Raw genomic sequence first — 16,627 nt, 5'->3', positions numbered from 1 at the left:
CACAGCCATTGACCTTCGGGGAAGTTACTTCCCAGAGCACTTGCGTGCCGGTGGCGCCGTCTGTGATAGCACTTTTCTCTCCACAGTCAACCAGACACTTTTATGGGGAAATCTCCCTCTCCAAGGGATGCCAACCCATCCATAGTTTTAGCCTTGCTCTTGCCTCTATATGCTGATCTTCAAGCGAAGAAGCAGCATGTACAACTCAAACAAAAATTTTGGTGGTTGTGTGGTAGAATTACTAAGTTTAGACGTGATTATGGATTCATTATCATCGCTTGTCCATGTTGTGTTTCGAAATGCTTGTTTGGTATCTTCTCCAAGTTGTTTTAATGAGTTATACAAAAACGTTGTAACTCTAATCCTCTTTACGATTAACTATCGAGTCAGAAATTAAGGTCAGAAAGAAGGGCTAGTTGTAAGTGGTGAGAGATGGGGACTGTGCAGAGTTTAACAATGAGTGTTACAAATATCCCACCTGCCAGAAAATTGACAAAGCCAACAATTATCCTTCTTGCACACCGACAGATCTTTCCCCGAGACACAAAATGCATCACCAGCCTGCTCACCTTTGAGCAGCTGAGCTTTTCCTGCCAGAGTGAAGATTTCGTAGGCATCAGATTTAAGCCTCCACAATTACAAGGTTTGCTTTTTTGCTCGTACTGGTTTTAAAAGGAACAACAGTGGTGTAATGTAATGAAAATCAATTGATTGAGCCGTTGCTTGTGTTTTAAACCGAGAAGCTCAAACCACCTCTGATGTTTTTTTTGCTTTCAGCAAAGGTTTGTTTTACATACCCTTTAACCTTTGTCCCTCTCCTCCAGCTCCCAGTGACCCCACTTACGTTCAAATGACTTCCTTGCCATTCAGCCTCATCTCTTTGCTGCCGACGAGTCGCCAAGTGGAGCTTCTTTTTCTCACACTATCTGCAGGTATTTGATCGTTACTGACCGTCTGCCACCTCGTTCTTCCATGAGCATTGACTTTCTGTCCAAAAAAAAAATAAAATGTTGGCAACACATGATCTCCTCCTCCAAGTTATTAACTCAACAAATTAACATCCTCAATTAACAAAAGCTCTTAAACAAGCCAATTCTGGAACTGGTATCCTCAGCATTAGAAGGCATATTCTCAGAGCAGAAAATGTGACGTCTGACTACAACAGAACATTTTAATTTTTAATTTTCATTCAGATTTTATTTATTCGAATGTTTTACATCTTTTCTTTCCATGAATGTCTCAATTTTATTTTGTTTTCATTTTGGTTGATTGGATCATTGTACTTGTCTGCTCTTCCAAAATCCTGCAGTTTAGTAGTACTTTGGCTCTAAATTTAGCACAAATTGTACGGGGTCTCGTCCCGAGTGCCGAAGTGCACAGTGTGGTAAATCAATAGCTTCAGCCTGTCTGTGTGTCTGTCTGGCAGTCAAAAAAATTGAAAATCATAACAAAGAGGAAACTTATTTTTTAGGGACATCATAAAGGACACAACTAACAGGCACATAACAAAGTTAACCTGTTAGATAAGGTAGTGTGAAACACCGTATTTCCCAAATGCACCAATAGCGATAAACTTCCAATTTTATTTTTTGTTTTGTTGTTTTGCTTTGTTTTCTTGCAGCCTTCAAATCTTTTATCTAATTTCAATTCAACTAGCACATTACACGTATTTGATAGTGTCACCTCCATACAGTGCCACACACACACACACACACACACACACACACACACACACACACACACACACACACACACACACACACACACACACACACACACACACACACACACACACACACATACACACTTCAATTTTTACTGTCAGTAAACGTACACATGCAATTCTGGCGACTCTTCAACAAAAAAGACTCGGCCCCCCCTCCCAACTCTGTCCCATCTTTGCTCTCCTCCACACCCTCAAGCCTTCAAACCTCTCCCCCAAACCCCCTAATACTGTTACGAATTTGGAAACCTATCACACACAACATTCAGGTTCCAATAGATCAGTTATATCGGTAAGTATGTGTTTTATAGATAGCTCCCTTTCCCTTGTCTAATGGGTAATTAAATGTTCATGCACTGTGATTTACTTTTATAGTTAGGGTTTTTATTGGAAAACAAATCAGCAACGACAACAGAAACGACCGTTAGAACAGTTCTGCAGAGAACAAGGACAACCCTCTGCTCCGGGATTCTCCGCGGGCCGAGTGGGGGAGGGGTCGAGCCGGCGGGGGTGCGCATAAAAGGGGAAGCAGAAGCTGGTCGCGGGAGCTCTGGACGAAAGGACATCTCCCGACCTGGACATCTCGTCTTGCTGGAGCGCTCGTCTCAGGGAGCCTGTCTGGCCGGTCTTGGTCGACGTCGTCCTTGTTCTCCTCACCCTGACGGAGAGCTCGAGCGACGCCAGTCCCCGCAGGAACCGCAAGGGTCGCCCACCGGTGTCCGGGTTCGGCTCGCCTCTCGCCGGACCGACCAGCCTGAAGACCGCACGAGGCGGACAGGTCCAAGATAGGTCTCAATAAAGACCAATTGGTCCGGTCATCTTTGGGTGTGTGTGTGCGTGTGTGTCCGTGGGCCTGTCTGCCAAGTAGTAAATAGTATAAGTGCTTTTGCTGTATATACTTGCATTTCTTATATTCGGTTTAGCTCTGCCTTTATGTGCTTTCCTAGTTTCCCCCCATTATTGTATAAATAAACCCCATTTGTTCAATGTTTCAGCTCGTTCGTGTCCATTCTTTCATTGGCTTCGCATGCTGCGTGTTGGGAATTAGCTGGTCATTTGCCATTGTAACAAGGTATTCGGGACCGTCGGAACTCGGCGATCAAACCGATCGGATCGCACACGGAATGAGCACGCTGAGCAGCTCGTTCTATACGGGTGCCGTCGAGGGTGTGGAGACTCGATGAATCGCCACGTGGTCTCTTGGTATTTTGAAAATTGGCGAATAACCCTGTACCACGTGGTAGAAATATTGACCTTTCATGGTCCAAAAAGGAACCCGTACTTTCCGGAGTTTTCCGAAGAAGTACGATCTGAATTCCGGGCGATCGGTTGAGCCGACTCTGCAGCTCCATCTAGCGGTCGTGCTCACGGCCGACATCCGGCCCGCAACAATACCACCCCACAAAGCCTCAAGCTCCCCTTTCCAACGTTGTCCCATCTTTACTCTCCCCCTCCTGCTCACAAAGGCAAATAGGCATTCCCACGTCGAAGCAGCAAAATATTTAATGCTCTCTGCTCCCCTGTCATGCTATCACTGACTTCACAGAAACCCGTCACAGTCGCCTGTTCAACTCACAATTCTAAGAGAAAATAGTTCGAAATAATAGCAAGGACCTGCTGCTAGAGAGAGAGAGAGAGAGAGAGAGAGAGAGAGAGAGAGAGAGAGAGAGAGAGAGAGAAAGAGAGAGAGAGAGAGAGAGAGAGAGAGAGAGAGAGAGAGAGAGAGAGAGAGAGAGAGAGAGAGAGAGAGAGAGAGAGAGAGAGAGAGAGAGAGAGAGAGAGAGAGAGAGAGAGAGAGAGAGAGAGAGAGAGAGAGACAGACAGACAGACAGACAGAGAGACAGTGAGAGAGAGAGAGAAAGAAAGAGAGAAAGAGAGAGAGAGAGAGAGAGAGATAGAGAGATAGAGAGATAGAGAGATAGAGAGATAGAGAGATAGAGAGATAGAGATATATATATATATATATATATATATATATATATATATATATATATATATATATATATATATATATATATATATATATATACGTCTATATATTTTCACTTTTAAAATGTTTTTCTCTGGAACCGCTTGCTCACTCTGCTGACAAACTCTGCTTATTGCGAACTCTGACATCATAGGTCACATGGTATGGCAGCTATATTGGATTAAATAGAAATTTGGACGTCATTTTCTCCAACATCACTCAGCAAAAAAAGTGAAACTTGGCATATGTTATCAACTCCCCATCGGGTATATAGGGTGATAATGATGATGTCATCGGTGAAGTGGTATTCCAGGCATAAATGGTTGAATTGAAATCCTTATCCAAAAATGGTTCTTGCTGCGACCGCTTGTCCGATCGACGTGAAACTTTAAACATCGGAGGGTCACCTCGTGGAGAATATTTTATTGCCAACTCTGATGTCATGCGTCACACGTTGTGGCAGCCATATTGGATTAAAGGGGAAAAATTTGGACATCATTTTCTCTGAAACGATGCAATGAAAAAAGCAACGTTAAAAAAAAAAACACCACGCAATATTTTTGTTCAGATTGAACGTGCAAGGCGAGACAATGCACTCTACGAGTGCCATTCTACTTTATTATTGTCATCAAAATTAATTCATTTTGATGTCTGCAATCAAATCAACGGTGGCTCACGTATAGAAATGAATTTTCAAATCTACTACTTTCTTCTATCCAAGACTTTGAGAGGTCTTCATAAAGACATTCAGAGATAACCTGAAAAACATTTTGTCACCTTATTTTGCCCTAAATTGTTTAGATTCCAATCCCAGTAGCCAAGGCTCCAGCCCTGCAGCTTCCAATGACATTCTGCTGGACATTTTCCACCAATCAGTGCTGGGCCCTGTTGCTGAGCGTGTGGTGGAGCTCAAAGCATGCGAGAATGCTGAACTAATGCGACACTTGGTGGTGCGGCCTCGTTTTGGAACTCAGCTGCCTTTTCCTCTGCCACCATACATCTTCTCTGGTGAGGATTCTTCTTTGGAGGCTATCTATGTACTTATTACATGGTGTTAGGGAAAGGGAGCTTTTATTTTATTTTTTAAATATCATGCAAACAAAAAAACAAAAAAAACTTTCATTTGTTCAACATTGAAAAGTTTACTGCTGGCATGATAGCTTAGAGTTATGCACACTCACCTTTTTGCACACAGACTTGAGGCTCATGGAGGACCTTGTACACAGAATGTACCAGGACGTAACAGAATAAAAAGAACAGTAGAAATGAGGGTGGTGCAGGGGAACCTACCAAGAGCATGGGAGTCTGGATTATGGGAGTTTTATAAAAAAAGGGGGTTGTGCTGGCAGACCACATGTGCCCTGCAGAATTCTGGGAGGGGGGACAGAGCATGGAAATGGCAGGGTGCAAGACCAGTAAGACAAAGACCACTGACCTGTCTGCTTTTTTAATGTGATAGACCCAGAGACTTTGCATTTTAATTGCCTTGGTTTTCATGGCATCAACCTGAGAAAGTTGTGAGGCAGGGGCACCAGTCAAGCCTTTGAGCTGTTTAGTAATCGGTTTGAATCCCAACCCAGATATAAACTGTCATCCTGGTATTTTACCTGCTGGGCAGTGCATCATTTTATGTGCATTCCATCAGAAGGGCGCCACAACAAAGGACGAGCCTGCCAATTCAGGTTGTTGCTGGACATTAAAGATCCCAGGCTGCCTTTCTCAAAGGTCTGTCGACACCCTGAACAAATTCCAAATTCCTGTCATCTTCATTTGAACATCAGGTGTGGCTATCCAGTTTGTGAAAGACCTCAACGAAAATACCAGGGACAGTTGATGAACAGACATGATTTTTTTTTTTTTATGAAGCAGATGTAAATTACATGAGCATAAGGAACAACGATGTGGATTAGTACGCAAGCTTAATGCTTCGGCCAAGTGGCCTTGTTTTGTTGTGGCTTTTTGCTATTTCAATTTGTCGAGCCATATATTTTGCCTTTAAAATGTCATTTCTGTAACTTATCTGAATGCATTGCTCTTGATCACCATTTGTGTGTAAATTGCAGAGATGGACTTGCAAGCAGCCAATGAGTCCCCCCCTCAAGTCGAACCAGCATTGTCTGAGAGTAACCATGAAGTACCTAAGGTTAGATCCCATTACCTTGGGTTTGTTTATATTATTGTGTGACTCACTTGTAGAAGGAAGCAATTTGAGCAAAAGTACAATAATTTTTTTTTATTTGGTTTTCTGTCATATTCATTGAGCTCCCAATAGTTGATGGTTTCTATTTTTATCAAGTCAGAGTTAACTATTTGCATTGTTTCCTTTTTATTTTCCTTCGATAACAAATCTACTCTCACGTTCTTGTTCAGTAGCATCTGCTCAATAACAGTCCCTGCTGGAACCGTCATTTCGATATTTCAGTTTGTTTGGATTATTTTCTGTCTGTGCTTTGCTTGGACCTTGGGGCTCAGATGAGGGGGTTTGTGGAAGTTTGGTGGGAGTGCAAAGCAGTCTAAATTTTTTTTTAAACACATACTTGTAATCTAATGCCAAACATAATGTTTAAAAAAATATTTTGCAGGTTGTTTCCATTATTCTAACTACAGCTGTGTCAGGTCAGGTCTGAATAGATCTGTGACTTGCTACAGGTACCATGTAAACCTGAACTAACCTGTTCCATGGTCGGGTTGTCGGTGACTAAATCGTCTCCCCCACCAAGTTTCTTGGTGAGGAGTGTGTATGACATGGACACCCAACCCAGCAGGATGAAGAACAAAACCTGTCAAAGAGCGGAGGAGCTCCTGGAGAGCCAACGCCCATCCATATCTAGTGCCCAACTGTCTGCGGATGTCCTCCTGCAGTTGGGTTACTTTTTATTAGGAGGTTGGTGGCAGGATTTGCACTCCGGCCACCGTAAAACCCTTCATTCCGCAAAACATACGAAAAGCAGCACAAAATCTGAAAGCCCACTCTGTGGGAGTACCTCCTGTGCAGCTGACCTTCGCAGGGCAGCTCACCGGATGACGGGATTGGGGCAAAGCCTTCAGGACCCCCAATCTTTAATGACCGGAGAGTAACCACGGGGTAACCTTCTGTAAAACTGTACATGTGCTGAGGGTGGTGGACAACAGGCCTCTGTGCAAGGAATCTGTGAGGGGGTCGAGCATCACCTGTGGACAGGTGATTCTCGTCCTGCTGACAGGGGAATTTGCGCATTGCGTTCATCCAAGCCCATCCCTTGAAGCACTGCAGTTAGAGCAGAGAGTGGTAGGCTCTTGACAGAGGAGTCTGAAGTGAAGGCCCGCTGGGCCGGTTACTTTGAGCGGTTGTACCAGGCTGATCCCCCAACTGTCGAGTTGGACGTCAAGGGTGTTACAATCCCTGTTGCTGACCCTCCAATCAACTGTGGTCCACCTTCGCTTGTGGAAACACGGGCTGCGGTGAACCGTTTGAAACGGGGTAAAGCTCCAGGGATCTGTGGTATCCATGCTGAACCTCTCAAGGCTGGTGGAAATGCTGCACTCATGTCGTTGCATGCAGTTTTGTGTTCTGCCTGGAACACAGGCATCATCTCAACTGATTGGAAGAGGGGCCTTGTTGTCCCTCTCTGTAAAGGGAAGGGTGATCGCCAAGACTGCAACAACTACCGAGGGGTGACGCTGCTCTCAGTACCGGGCAAGGTCTTTGCTCGGATAATTCTTGAGAGGGTTCGCCACCATCTGCTTGAGCACCAGCGTCCAGAGCAGTCAGGCTTTACACCAAAGAGGTCAACAATTGACCGTATCTCCAGTGGAGGGTGCAAGACTTGCTTTCGCTTGCTCTTCGTGTCCTCACCGAATGCAGACGAGAGTTTTGGCAGCGGCTGCTTGCAGCCTATGTTGATCTCTGTAAAGCGTTCGATTCAGTGAATCGGGATGCCCTCTGGAGGATTCTTGGTCTTCGTGGGGTGCCACCAAAACTGATCAATCTGATGTCTGAACTCTACTCTGGTACTGAGAGTGCTTTAAAGTGTGGTGGTACCATCTCTGACTTATTTCCAGTTGTTACTAGAGTTCGTCAGGTGTGTGTACTGGCCCCCACACTTTTCAGCACTTGTATGGACTGGATTTTAGGGAAGATGGCGGAAAGATCAAGCTGCGGTGCATCGTTTGGGAATGTCAAGATCCCGGAACTTGATTTCACAGATGATGCAGTCATCTTTACGGAGACTTTAGACATCCTCTTGGGGCCCTCGAGGTGCTGAATGAGGAGTCTGAGCCGCTGGGATTACGGGTTTCTTGGGTCAAAACTAAGATCCAGGCTTTCGGTGACATCTTGGATGCTGCTGTCCTGTCTGTGTCTGTTTGTGGTGAGGATGTTGAGGTCGTGGAGAGATTCACTTAACTTGGCAGTGATTTTCATGTCTCTGCTGGCTGTGAGTCAGAGGTCAATAGACGTCTGTGTCAGGCCTGGGGAGTCATGGATTCACTGGATCATGGGGTGTGGCGCTGCCGGTACCTGTGCGGGAGGACAAAAGTCCGAGTCTTCAGGTCCTTGGTGCTTCCGGTCTTGCTCTGTGGATATGAGACTTGGACTCTGACCAAGGATCTGAGATGGAGACTTAATTCCTTTGGTACCAGGTCTCTTCGGAGAATCCTTGGCTATTGCTGGTCAGATTTTGTGTCCAACGAGCGGTTGCAGAGAGAGACTCGGATTAGATTTGTTACCTGCATAGTCCGTGAGCGTCAGTTGCGGCTGTATGGACATGTGGCTCGTTTTCCTGACGCTGATCCTGCTCACCAGATTCTCTCAGTGAGGGAGTCTTATGAGTGGAGGGGGCCAATGGGCCGACCACGTGCCTCGTGATTGCAGCAGGTTGACCAGCATCTCAAGGACATGTGGATGGACCTGGCATCTGCCTGGGGGAAGGCCAGACGGAGGCCCCTGGAGTACCGGCGGAAAGTGGACGCAGCGACGCACTGTTCTGGCACATGCTCCCATACCTGACCTGACCTGAGTGGAGATTTGGGGGTCTGGGTACTTTGGAGGATCCTGAAGAGTTGTGGAGTGCCTTCAAGACCACCGTCCTTAATGTTGCCAGGAGATGTCTTGTAGCTCACCATTGGGAGAAGAAGAATTTTGTCTCTCAAGGGACACTGGATACCATTGACCAGAGTCGCAGGGCCCTGAATGGCAGAGCTGAGCTGTTCAGGTAGCTGAGGCATAAAACTGTACGTGCACTTCGGGTGAACAAGGAGGCCTATGTGTGAGGAATCTGTGAGGGGGTAGAGCATCACCTGTGGTCAAGTGATTCTCCTCCTGTTTACAAGGGAATTTGAGCATTGCGTTCATCCAAGCCTATCCCTCGGTGTACTGCATTTAAAGCAGAGGGTGGTGGGCTCTTGACAGAGGAGTCTGGAGTGATGGCGTGCTGGGCCAGTTACTTTGTGCGGCTGTACCAGGCTGATCCACCAACTGTTGAGTTGGATGTCATTGGTGTTACAGTCCCAATTGCTGACCCTGCAATCAAATGTGATCGACTTTTGTTTGTGGAAACACAGGCTGCAGAGAACCGCTTGAAATGGGGTAAAGCTCTAGGGATCTGTGGCATACATGCTGAACTTCTCAAGGCTGGTGGAAATGCTGTACTCATGTCATTGCATGCAGTTCTGTGCTCTACCTGGAACACAGGGGTCATCCCAATCATCCTGGAACACAGGAACACAGGGATGTAGAATTTGTTTTTCACTTGAAAGTTGAGTTATTTGTGCAAATAAAGTAAATCAAGGCAAAAATAGTCTGATTTTATGAAATTTAATTCCAGACTAAAGAGCAACAAAAGGTGAAAATTTTGAAAGGTGGTGTTGACTTTTTCTATCTGCAATGTATCATCTGAATGGGGTATTCTTTTGATTACTTCAAACCCTGGTGCAGATCTTGTTTTGTGGCTGCCATTGTTAAGTGTTCCTTCAGCTATACCTCCTCACACACTAATAACTTGTGAGTTCTATTCAGTCATAGAGGCCTCACACAGTCCTCTTGTGAGCACTGTCCTTACATCCAAAAAAACTTGAGCTCTGTTCATTCATGGAGGCCTCACACAGTCCTCTAGTTGTCACTCACAAACAACTTGTGAGCTCTGTTCATTAATGGAGGCCTCACACAGTCCTCTAGTTGTCACTCACAAACAACTTGTGAGCTCTGTTCATTCATGGAGGCCTCACACAGTTCTCTCATGAGTCGTCACACACAAACAATTTGTGAGCTCCATTCAGTCAAAGCTCATCTCGTCTCGATACTCTTCTTGTATTTTTTGCTATGTAATTTCGAGGTATACAAAACACTGTTTGAGTTTTTCTAAGCATTTGTTGCCACTTTTATTGTACAACGAATGAATAATTCAAGTGACAATTTAAATACAATCAATATTGTTTCATGTACATATATATATATATATATATATATATATATATATATATATATATATATATATATATATATATATATATATATATATATAATATACAGTTACGAATTTACCGCCCACCCAGCGTGCGAACAGCCGCTTTAGCCAATGGCAGCCGCCTCTCTCCCACCGGATGGACAATTCAGTCGCGACTTTCCGGAACAACGCTGAAAACCAGTCACGGGTGTGTTCTAAGCGCACACCACGGCCTAGTCAATGTGCTACCCGCGCGCGACAGGGTCAATCGCCAAATTAATCGATATACCTAAGTATTCGCGAGGGCAGCCTACCGAGAGACCGTACCTCAGCGAGGCCTGCTTTGACACGAACCGCTTAAGCGGTTCGTTCCGTTCTGGGATAACCAAGCGGTGTATTATCACGAGACCTCGCTGGACCCAATTCTTTTATCGGCTATTAAAAAGCCCGCTATTATTCCGAAAGCAAGATAGCAGTTCAATTGGGGAAAGAGGACACAACAAACAGGTTAACATTCACACAAGGACATTTATTACCATAGCACATATGCTGGCATACACGTATACATTTTGGCAAGGCAAAGAAAAGCACGACAAGAAGAACTACAACCGTTTTATTATTATTATTATTTTTTTTTTATTATTATTTACAAGCACTTACACAGTTCTACTTGCGGGACTTGGTGCCACAACATTCATACGAAAACCCCGAAAAGAAAAAGAAGGAAGGAAAACGTGACGTGTGGTGATTTCCTGGGACTCCGTCCTCCTTCGCCCGTTCTCGTCACGACTGACCCAGAGAGCCCTCGGTCCGGAGCGCCACCTCACTCACGATCCTGAGAGAGAGAGAGAGAGAGAGAGAGAGAGAGAGAGAGAGAGAGAGAGAGAGAGAGAGAAAGAGAGAGAGAGAGAGAGACAGACAGACAGACAGACAGACAGACAGACAGACAGACAGACAGACAGACAGACAGACATTGACTTTTATGTCCTTTTATTACAAAATGTACAAAAAGAAACAAGTGATGCAACATTGTACAGATTCAATCAGGAATAACTTAAGATGTTAAATTAATACAATAAGAACTAGAGGGGGAGCACTCGGGAGAGTGCAAAACCTCCGCCGCCAATACTGCTGGGTCACTCAAGTGAACCTTATATCTTTTTCATTAAATATGATGTCAACAGTGCTGACAGTTATAGTTCTTTTCTCCAAGGTTTTTTTTTTTTGGGGGGGGGGGGGTTGGAAATCACTTAAAACATGTAAAAAAAATAAAAATCTAAATTTTGTTGAAAAAAAAGTTGCAAGAAATTTTTTTTTTCTCCAACAATTTTTTTTTTTGGGGGGGTGGGGTTGGAAATCACTGAAAACATGTAGAAATGCAAAAAAAAAAATTTTCTCCAACTATTTCTTTTGGGGGGGTTGGAAATCACTTAAAACATGTAGAATTGCAAAAGAAATTCTCTATTTTTTTGGGGGGTAACAATTTTTTTGCGGGGGGGTTGGAAATCACTTAAAACATATAGAAATGCAAAAAATAAATTTCTCTAAATTTTTTTTGGGGGGGGTAAAAAAATTTTTGTGGGGAGGTTGGAAATCACTTAAAACATGTAGAAATTAAAAAAAATTCTCTATTTTTGGGGGGGGTAAAAAAGTTTTTTTGGGGGGGTGGAAATCACTGAAAACATGTAGAAATGCAAAAAAAAAAAATTTTTTTTTTGTCTCTAACAACTTTTGGGGTGGGGGGCTAGCCCCTCACTAGGGGCCAAAAAAATCAGCACTAGCCAAGTCCAAAATTTAATGGCATGATCCTTGGACCATACCTAACCCCCCCCCCCACCAAGTTTCGTTGAAATCTGTCGAGGAGTTTTTCCGTAATACTGTTCACAAACAAACAAACAAACAAGCAGTCATAGACTGATACTTACGAAATCGTCAACTTGACCTCTGACCTTGTCTAATAAAAGGTCTCTCGAGAAGGTAGCGACGCAAACCAGAAGTTTCTACGATGATTCTGTACCAAACCATCAAAAATCGAATGTTTTGGATGTTTGACTTCACTGTGACCTTGACCTTTGACCGATTTTGACCAAAATCTAATCAGCGCTCGCCACCACCCTCCTGAATCACGTGGTATAATTTGACATTGGAAGCTTCTTCCGTTCTCGAGTTATCATTTTTTGGATGTTTGACTTCACTGTGACCTTGACCTTTGACCGATTTTGACCAAAATCTAATCAGCGCTCGCCACCACCCTCCTGAATCACGTGGTGTAATTTGACATTGGTAGCTTCTTCTGTTCTCGAGTTATCTGTACCAAACCATCAAGAATCGAATATTTGACCTCACTGTGACCTTGACCTTTGACTGATTTTGACCAAAATCTAATCAGCACTAGCCATCACCCTCCTGAATCACGTGGTGCAATTTGACATTGGTAGCTTCTTCCGTTCTCGAGTTATCGTGCCTACAAACAAACAAACAAACAAACAGAAACGGAAGTCATCAATATACTTAAGAAATCTTTAGATTTCGTAAGTAACAAACAAACAGAAACGGAAGGCATCAATATACTTACGAAATCTTTAGATTTCATAAGTAACAAGCAGTCATAGACTGGTACTTTAGAAATCGTCAACTTGACCTCTGACCTTGTTTAATAAAAGCTGTTTCTGGAGAAGGTAGCGATGCAAACCAGAAGTTTCTACCATGATTATGTACCAAACCATCAAAAATTGAATTTTTGACCTCACTGTGACCTTGACCTTTGACCGATTTTGACCAAAATCTAATCAGCACTCACCATCACCGTCCTGAATCACGTGGTGTAATTTGACATTGGTAGCTTCTTCCGTTCTCGAGTTATCATGCCTACAAACAAACAAACAAGCAGTCATAGACTGCTACTTACGAAATCGTCAACTTGACCACTAACCTTGTCTAATAAAAGCTGTCTCGAGAGAACGTAGCGACGCAAACCAGAAGTTTCTAAGATGATTCTGTACCAAACCATCAAAAATCGAGTGTTTTGGATGTTTGACCTCACTGTGCCCTTGACCTTTGAGCGATTTTGACCAAAATCTAATCAGCACTAGCCACCACCCTCCTGAATCATGTGGTGTAATTTGACATTGGTAGCTTCTTCCGTTCTCGAGTTATCTGTACCAAACCATCAAAAATCGAATATTTGACCTCACCGTGACCTTGACCTTTGACCGATTTTGACCAAAATCTAATTAGCACTAGCCATCACCCTCCTGAATCACGTGCTGTAATTTGACATTGGTAGCTTCTTCCGTTCTCGAGTTATCGTGCCTACAAACAAACAAACAAACAGAAACGGAAGGCATCAATATACTTACGAAATCTAAACATTTCGTAAGTAACAAACAGAAAGGGGTGAAAACTAACCTCCATCCATCTTCGAAGATGGCAGAGGTTAATAAATTTTCTCCTTCCACTCTGCACAACACTTCAATTTTACACCATTTGTCAATGAAGCCATTAATTCGCGAACTCTCTCGATAAAACAGGAATTCCATTTTGAGATGGACACACACAGAGCCTTCCTTTAAAGGCAAGCAGAGCGCTGCATTCCTGTGAATTATCACCAGAAACCATCTTCTGGTGAGTGATTTATATTGCGAGTTTCGCTTCAGCGAGCAGGAAATGAGCAACTTAAATTCCGACATTCTTGTTAGATACCGGTGTACAGAAAATAAAATAGTGGAATGAAAAGCAAAAGCCTAATCTTTGGAAAAAAGTTTCAAGAGTTTAAACAGTGGGATCAACCTTTGACAACCAACATAAGCATGGAAAACATCCTCGGATTGATGGCAAAAAGGACATTCATCGGACGAAACAAGGTTCAATCTTTTGAGAAAAACGGTTGAAGTCAAGGAATAGTGTGCGAGTCTCCACTGTATGTCTCCGGCACGTTTAGATACAGGTGATGTGTACATGGAAGACCAGGTGGGAGATGATGGAACCCCTGCGGGCAGAAGCTCTTTCCAGTGGGTAGTCAGTGCATTATTGGGGTTGGCAGAGGTAATAACATTGAAACATTACACATACATGGCAGTCTTTGTACATGTTTGTAGAGGCTTGATGGAAGGAGCGTTAGAAAAAACGAAATCAGGGAAGTCAGGTTGTGTTGTACTTTCACTTTGAACATCATGTGATGGAGGCCACGATAAATTAAAAAGATTGAAAACTTTAACAATTGAATGTAGAATTAGTCCAATTATTCGTGTTGCTTTTACATTGCAAGCTTCCAATATCTGGTTCGGAGTCTGCCATTCAGAATATGTGTGATTGACAAAGTCCTCCACAAGGAAGAAGCCAGATTCAATGAAGGATTGAATGAGGGACCTGCTTTGAAAATCATGGTGAAAGAGGCTGTTGTAAAAAACAGGTTCACGCATTAAATTACTAAATTTAGACGAATCCTTGTTTCTTACTGAAAGGAGGCATTGACTGGCATTTAGGAGACTTTGATAGAATGAGGGCAGTAAGGAGGTGTCAACTCGCTGCAGATCAAGTAGAACAAGTTCAAGTCCATACTTGAGCTTACCAGCTTGCAGGAGCAAACAGGAAGCCAGCGGCCGCGAGGACAGGACCTCCTTGTATAGAAGTTGACGCAAGGTAGTCAGTCGAAAGGACAGTATTTTGCTGGTAATGTCCACGATTCCTTGACCGCCTTTTTCTAGCGGGACACTCAGAAGATCTGCTCGGAGCCGGTGCATACCATTCCAGAAAAAGTTAACAAGGATTCGTTGCAAATTCAGGCTTAGTGATTTGGGGGGGGTTGTAAGGCAATCATCCGCCAACATCAGCCAGAGTTTGTAAGCAGCTAAATTATTGATTATTAGCACTCTACCTCTGTAAGATAGTAAGCTGGATAAACTTTTCCAGCAATTAAGGGTGTGAGAGATTTGATCCACCATCTGGTCCCAATTGTTTAAAGAGAAGGTCATGTTCCCGAGAAAAACACCCAGATGTTTAACACCATCATGCCTCCACTGCAAGGCATTAGGCAGCGGAGGTGGGATAAATAACTCTGAAGGACCAAGGCACAACGCTCTACTCTTTCTCCAGTTAACAGTAGCAGAAGATGCAAGATTAAAATTTTGTAGAGCATTTGTAAGAGCAGCAATGTCAGATTGAGTATTGACAATTACACACAGATCGTCAGCATATGCAAGAACCTTAACTGAAGGTACCACTGAAAAACCAGAGAGCTTGTGGTGTAAATGAATGAGCAAGGGTTCAATGAAAAGGGAGTACAGGTACCCAGAAAGAGGGCAACTTGTCTAATTCCTCGCTGAACTGGAAAGGTGAACACAAAGTGTTGTTAATGTTTAGTAGACTGGAATTATTGTGATACAGCAACTTAATGCAGGAAATAAAGAAAGATCCAAACCCCTTTAAAACTTCAAATAAATATGAATGGTCAACGTTAACGTTTTTTCGTAATCGTAAGCTTTTTCTTGATCGAGAAAGATCAGCCCAGTATTGACGTTCTGACAATGGCAAATCGAAATCAAATCACGAACAGAAAATATATTGTTAAATATTGATCGACCAGGAATGCAATGGGACTGGTCAGGAGTTACAATGTGTCCTATTATAACTTTTAAACGATTGGCAAGTAATTTGGACAGGATTTTATAATCAGCAGAAAGTAGAGAGATTTGGCACCAGTTCTCAACAAGTTGAAGGTCACCTTTTTGGGGGATTAGTGAGAGGATAGCACGTCTGCAGCTCAAAGGAAGTTCACCAGCTTGTATGCTTTCTTGAAAGACTATTAATAGACATGGTCCCAGCAGATCCCAGAAAGCGCTGTGGAATTCTCCTGGCAACCCATATAACCCAGGTGCTCTGCTGGTGGGCAAGGTTTTTACAACACTTGTAAGTTCATCCAAGGTTATTTCACCTTCAACAGTCAATTTCTGTGTTTCAGTAAGTGCAGGTAAGGAAGTAGTAAAAAGATGCGTGTGGTTTAACGAAGTATGCTTGGCAGAATAGAGGTTTGAAAAATAATTTTTAACAGTGAGTTTAATACCACTCGGATCAGTCAGCGTCTTTCCATCAGCAGAAAGCAAGGATAATATTTGTTTCTGACTTGTGAAAGTTGTTTCCAACTTGAAGAAGAAACTACTGGGAGTGTTTAGTTGCTGTTGGTGAATCATTCTCATTCGAAGGAGTGCACCTTTTGCCTTCTCGACCAATAACTCGTTCAGAAGAGCTTTCTTTTCATGCAACATTTGCTGCTGTCTATTGTCATTAGAGGAGGACACTGTATTTTGCAAGTTTAGAATTTGTGTCTTCACTAATTCTATGTCAATGTTGCGATTCAGAGTACTGTCTCGTGAGAAGTTTTGACAGAAAACTCCAATTTGAATTTTGGTATTGTCCCACCACTGAGGTTGACAAGAGAACTTCTGATCAATCGTGATGTAATGTGCCCAAAAGGTTTTAAAGGAAGTAACAAATAAATCATTTTGAAGAAGTGCT

The 16,627-nt window shown here is 43.2% G+C and overlaps 1 protein-coding gene across 1 annotated transcript in view; it reads left to right on the top strand.

Moving 5' to 3' along the window:
- Nucleotides 1-16,627, top strand: part of SZT2 (SZT2 subunit of KICSTOR complex) — a 215,035-nt gene that overhangs the window by 91,460 nt on the left and 106,948 nt on the right. The window contains 4 exon segments of the mRNA XM_085885818.1: nucleotides 529-643; nucleotides 825-932; nucleotides 4,494-4,700; nucleotides 5,756-5,835. Coding sequence (XP_085741944.1) covers nucleotides 529-643; nucleotides 825-932; nucleotides 4,494-4,700; nucleotides 5,756-5,835 — 510 coding nt within the window.

This window comes from Eptatretus burgeri, chromosome 6 (assembly GCF_056783735.1).
Source record: "Eptatretus burgeri isolate ZD-2024b chromosome 6, Ebu_testis_v1, whole genome shotgun sequence".
Classification (NCBI taxonomy): Eukaryota; Metazoa; Chordata; class Myxini; order Myxiniformes; family Myxinidae; genus Eptatretus; species Eptatretus burgeri.
This window is presented reverse-complemented; position numbering and strand designations above follow the sequence as displayed.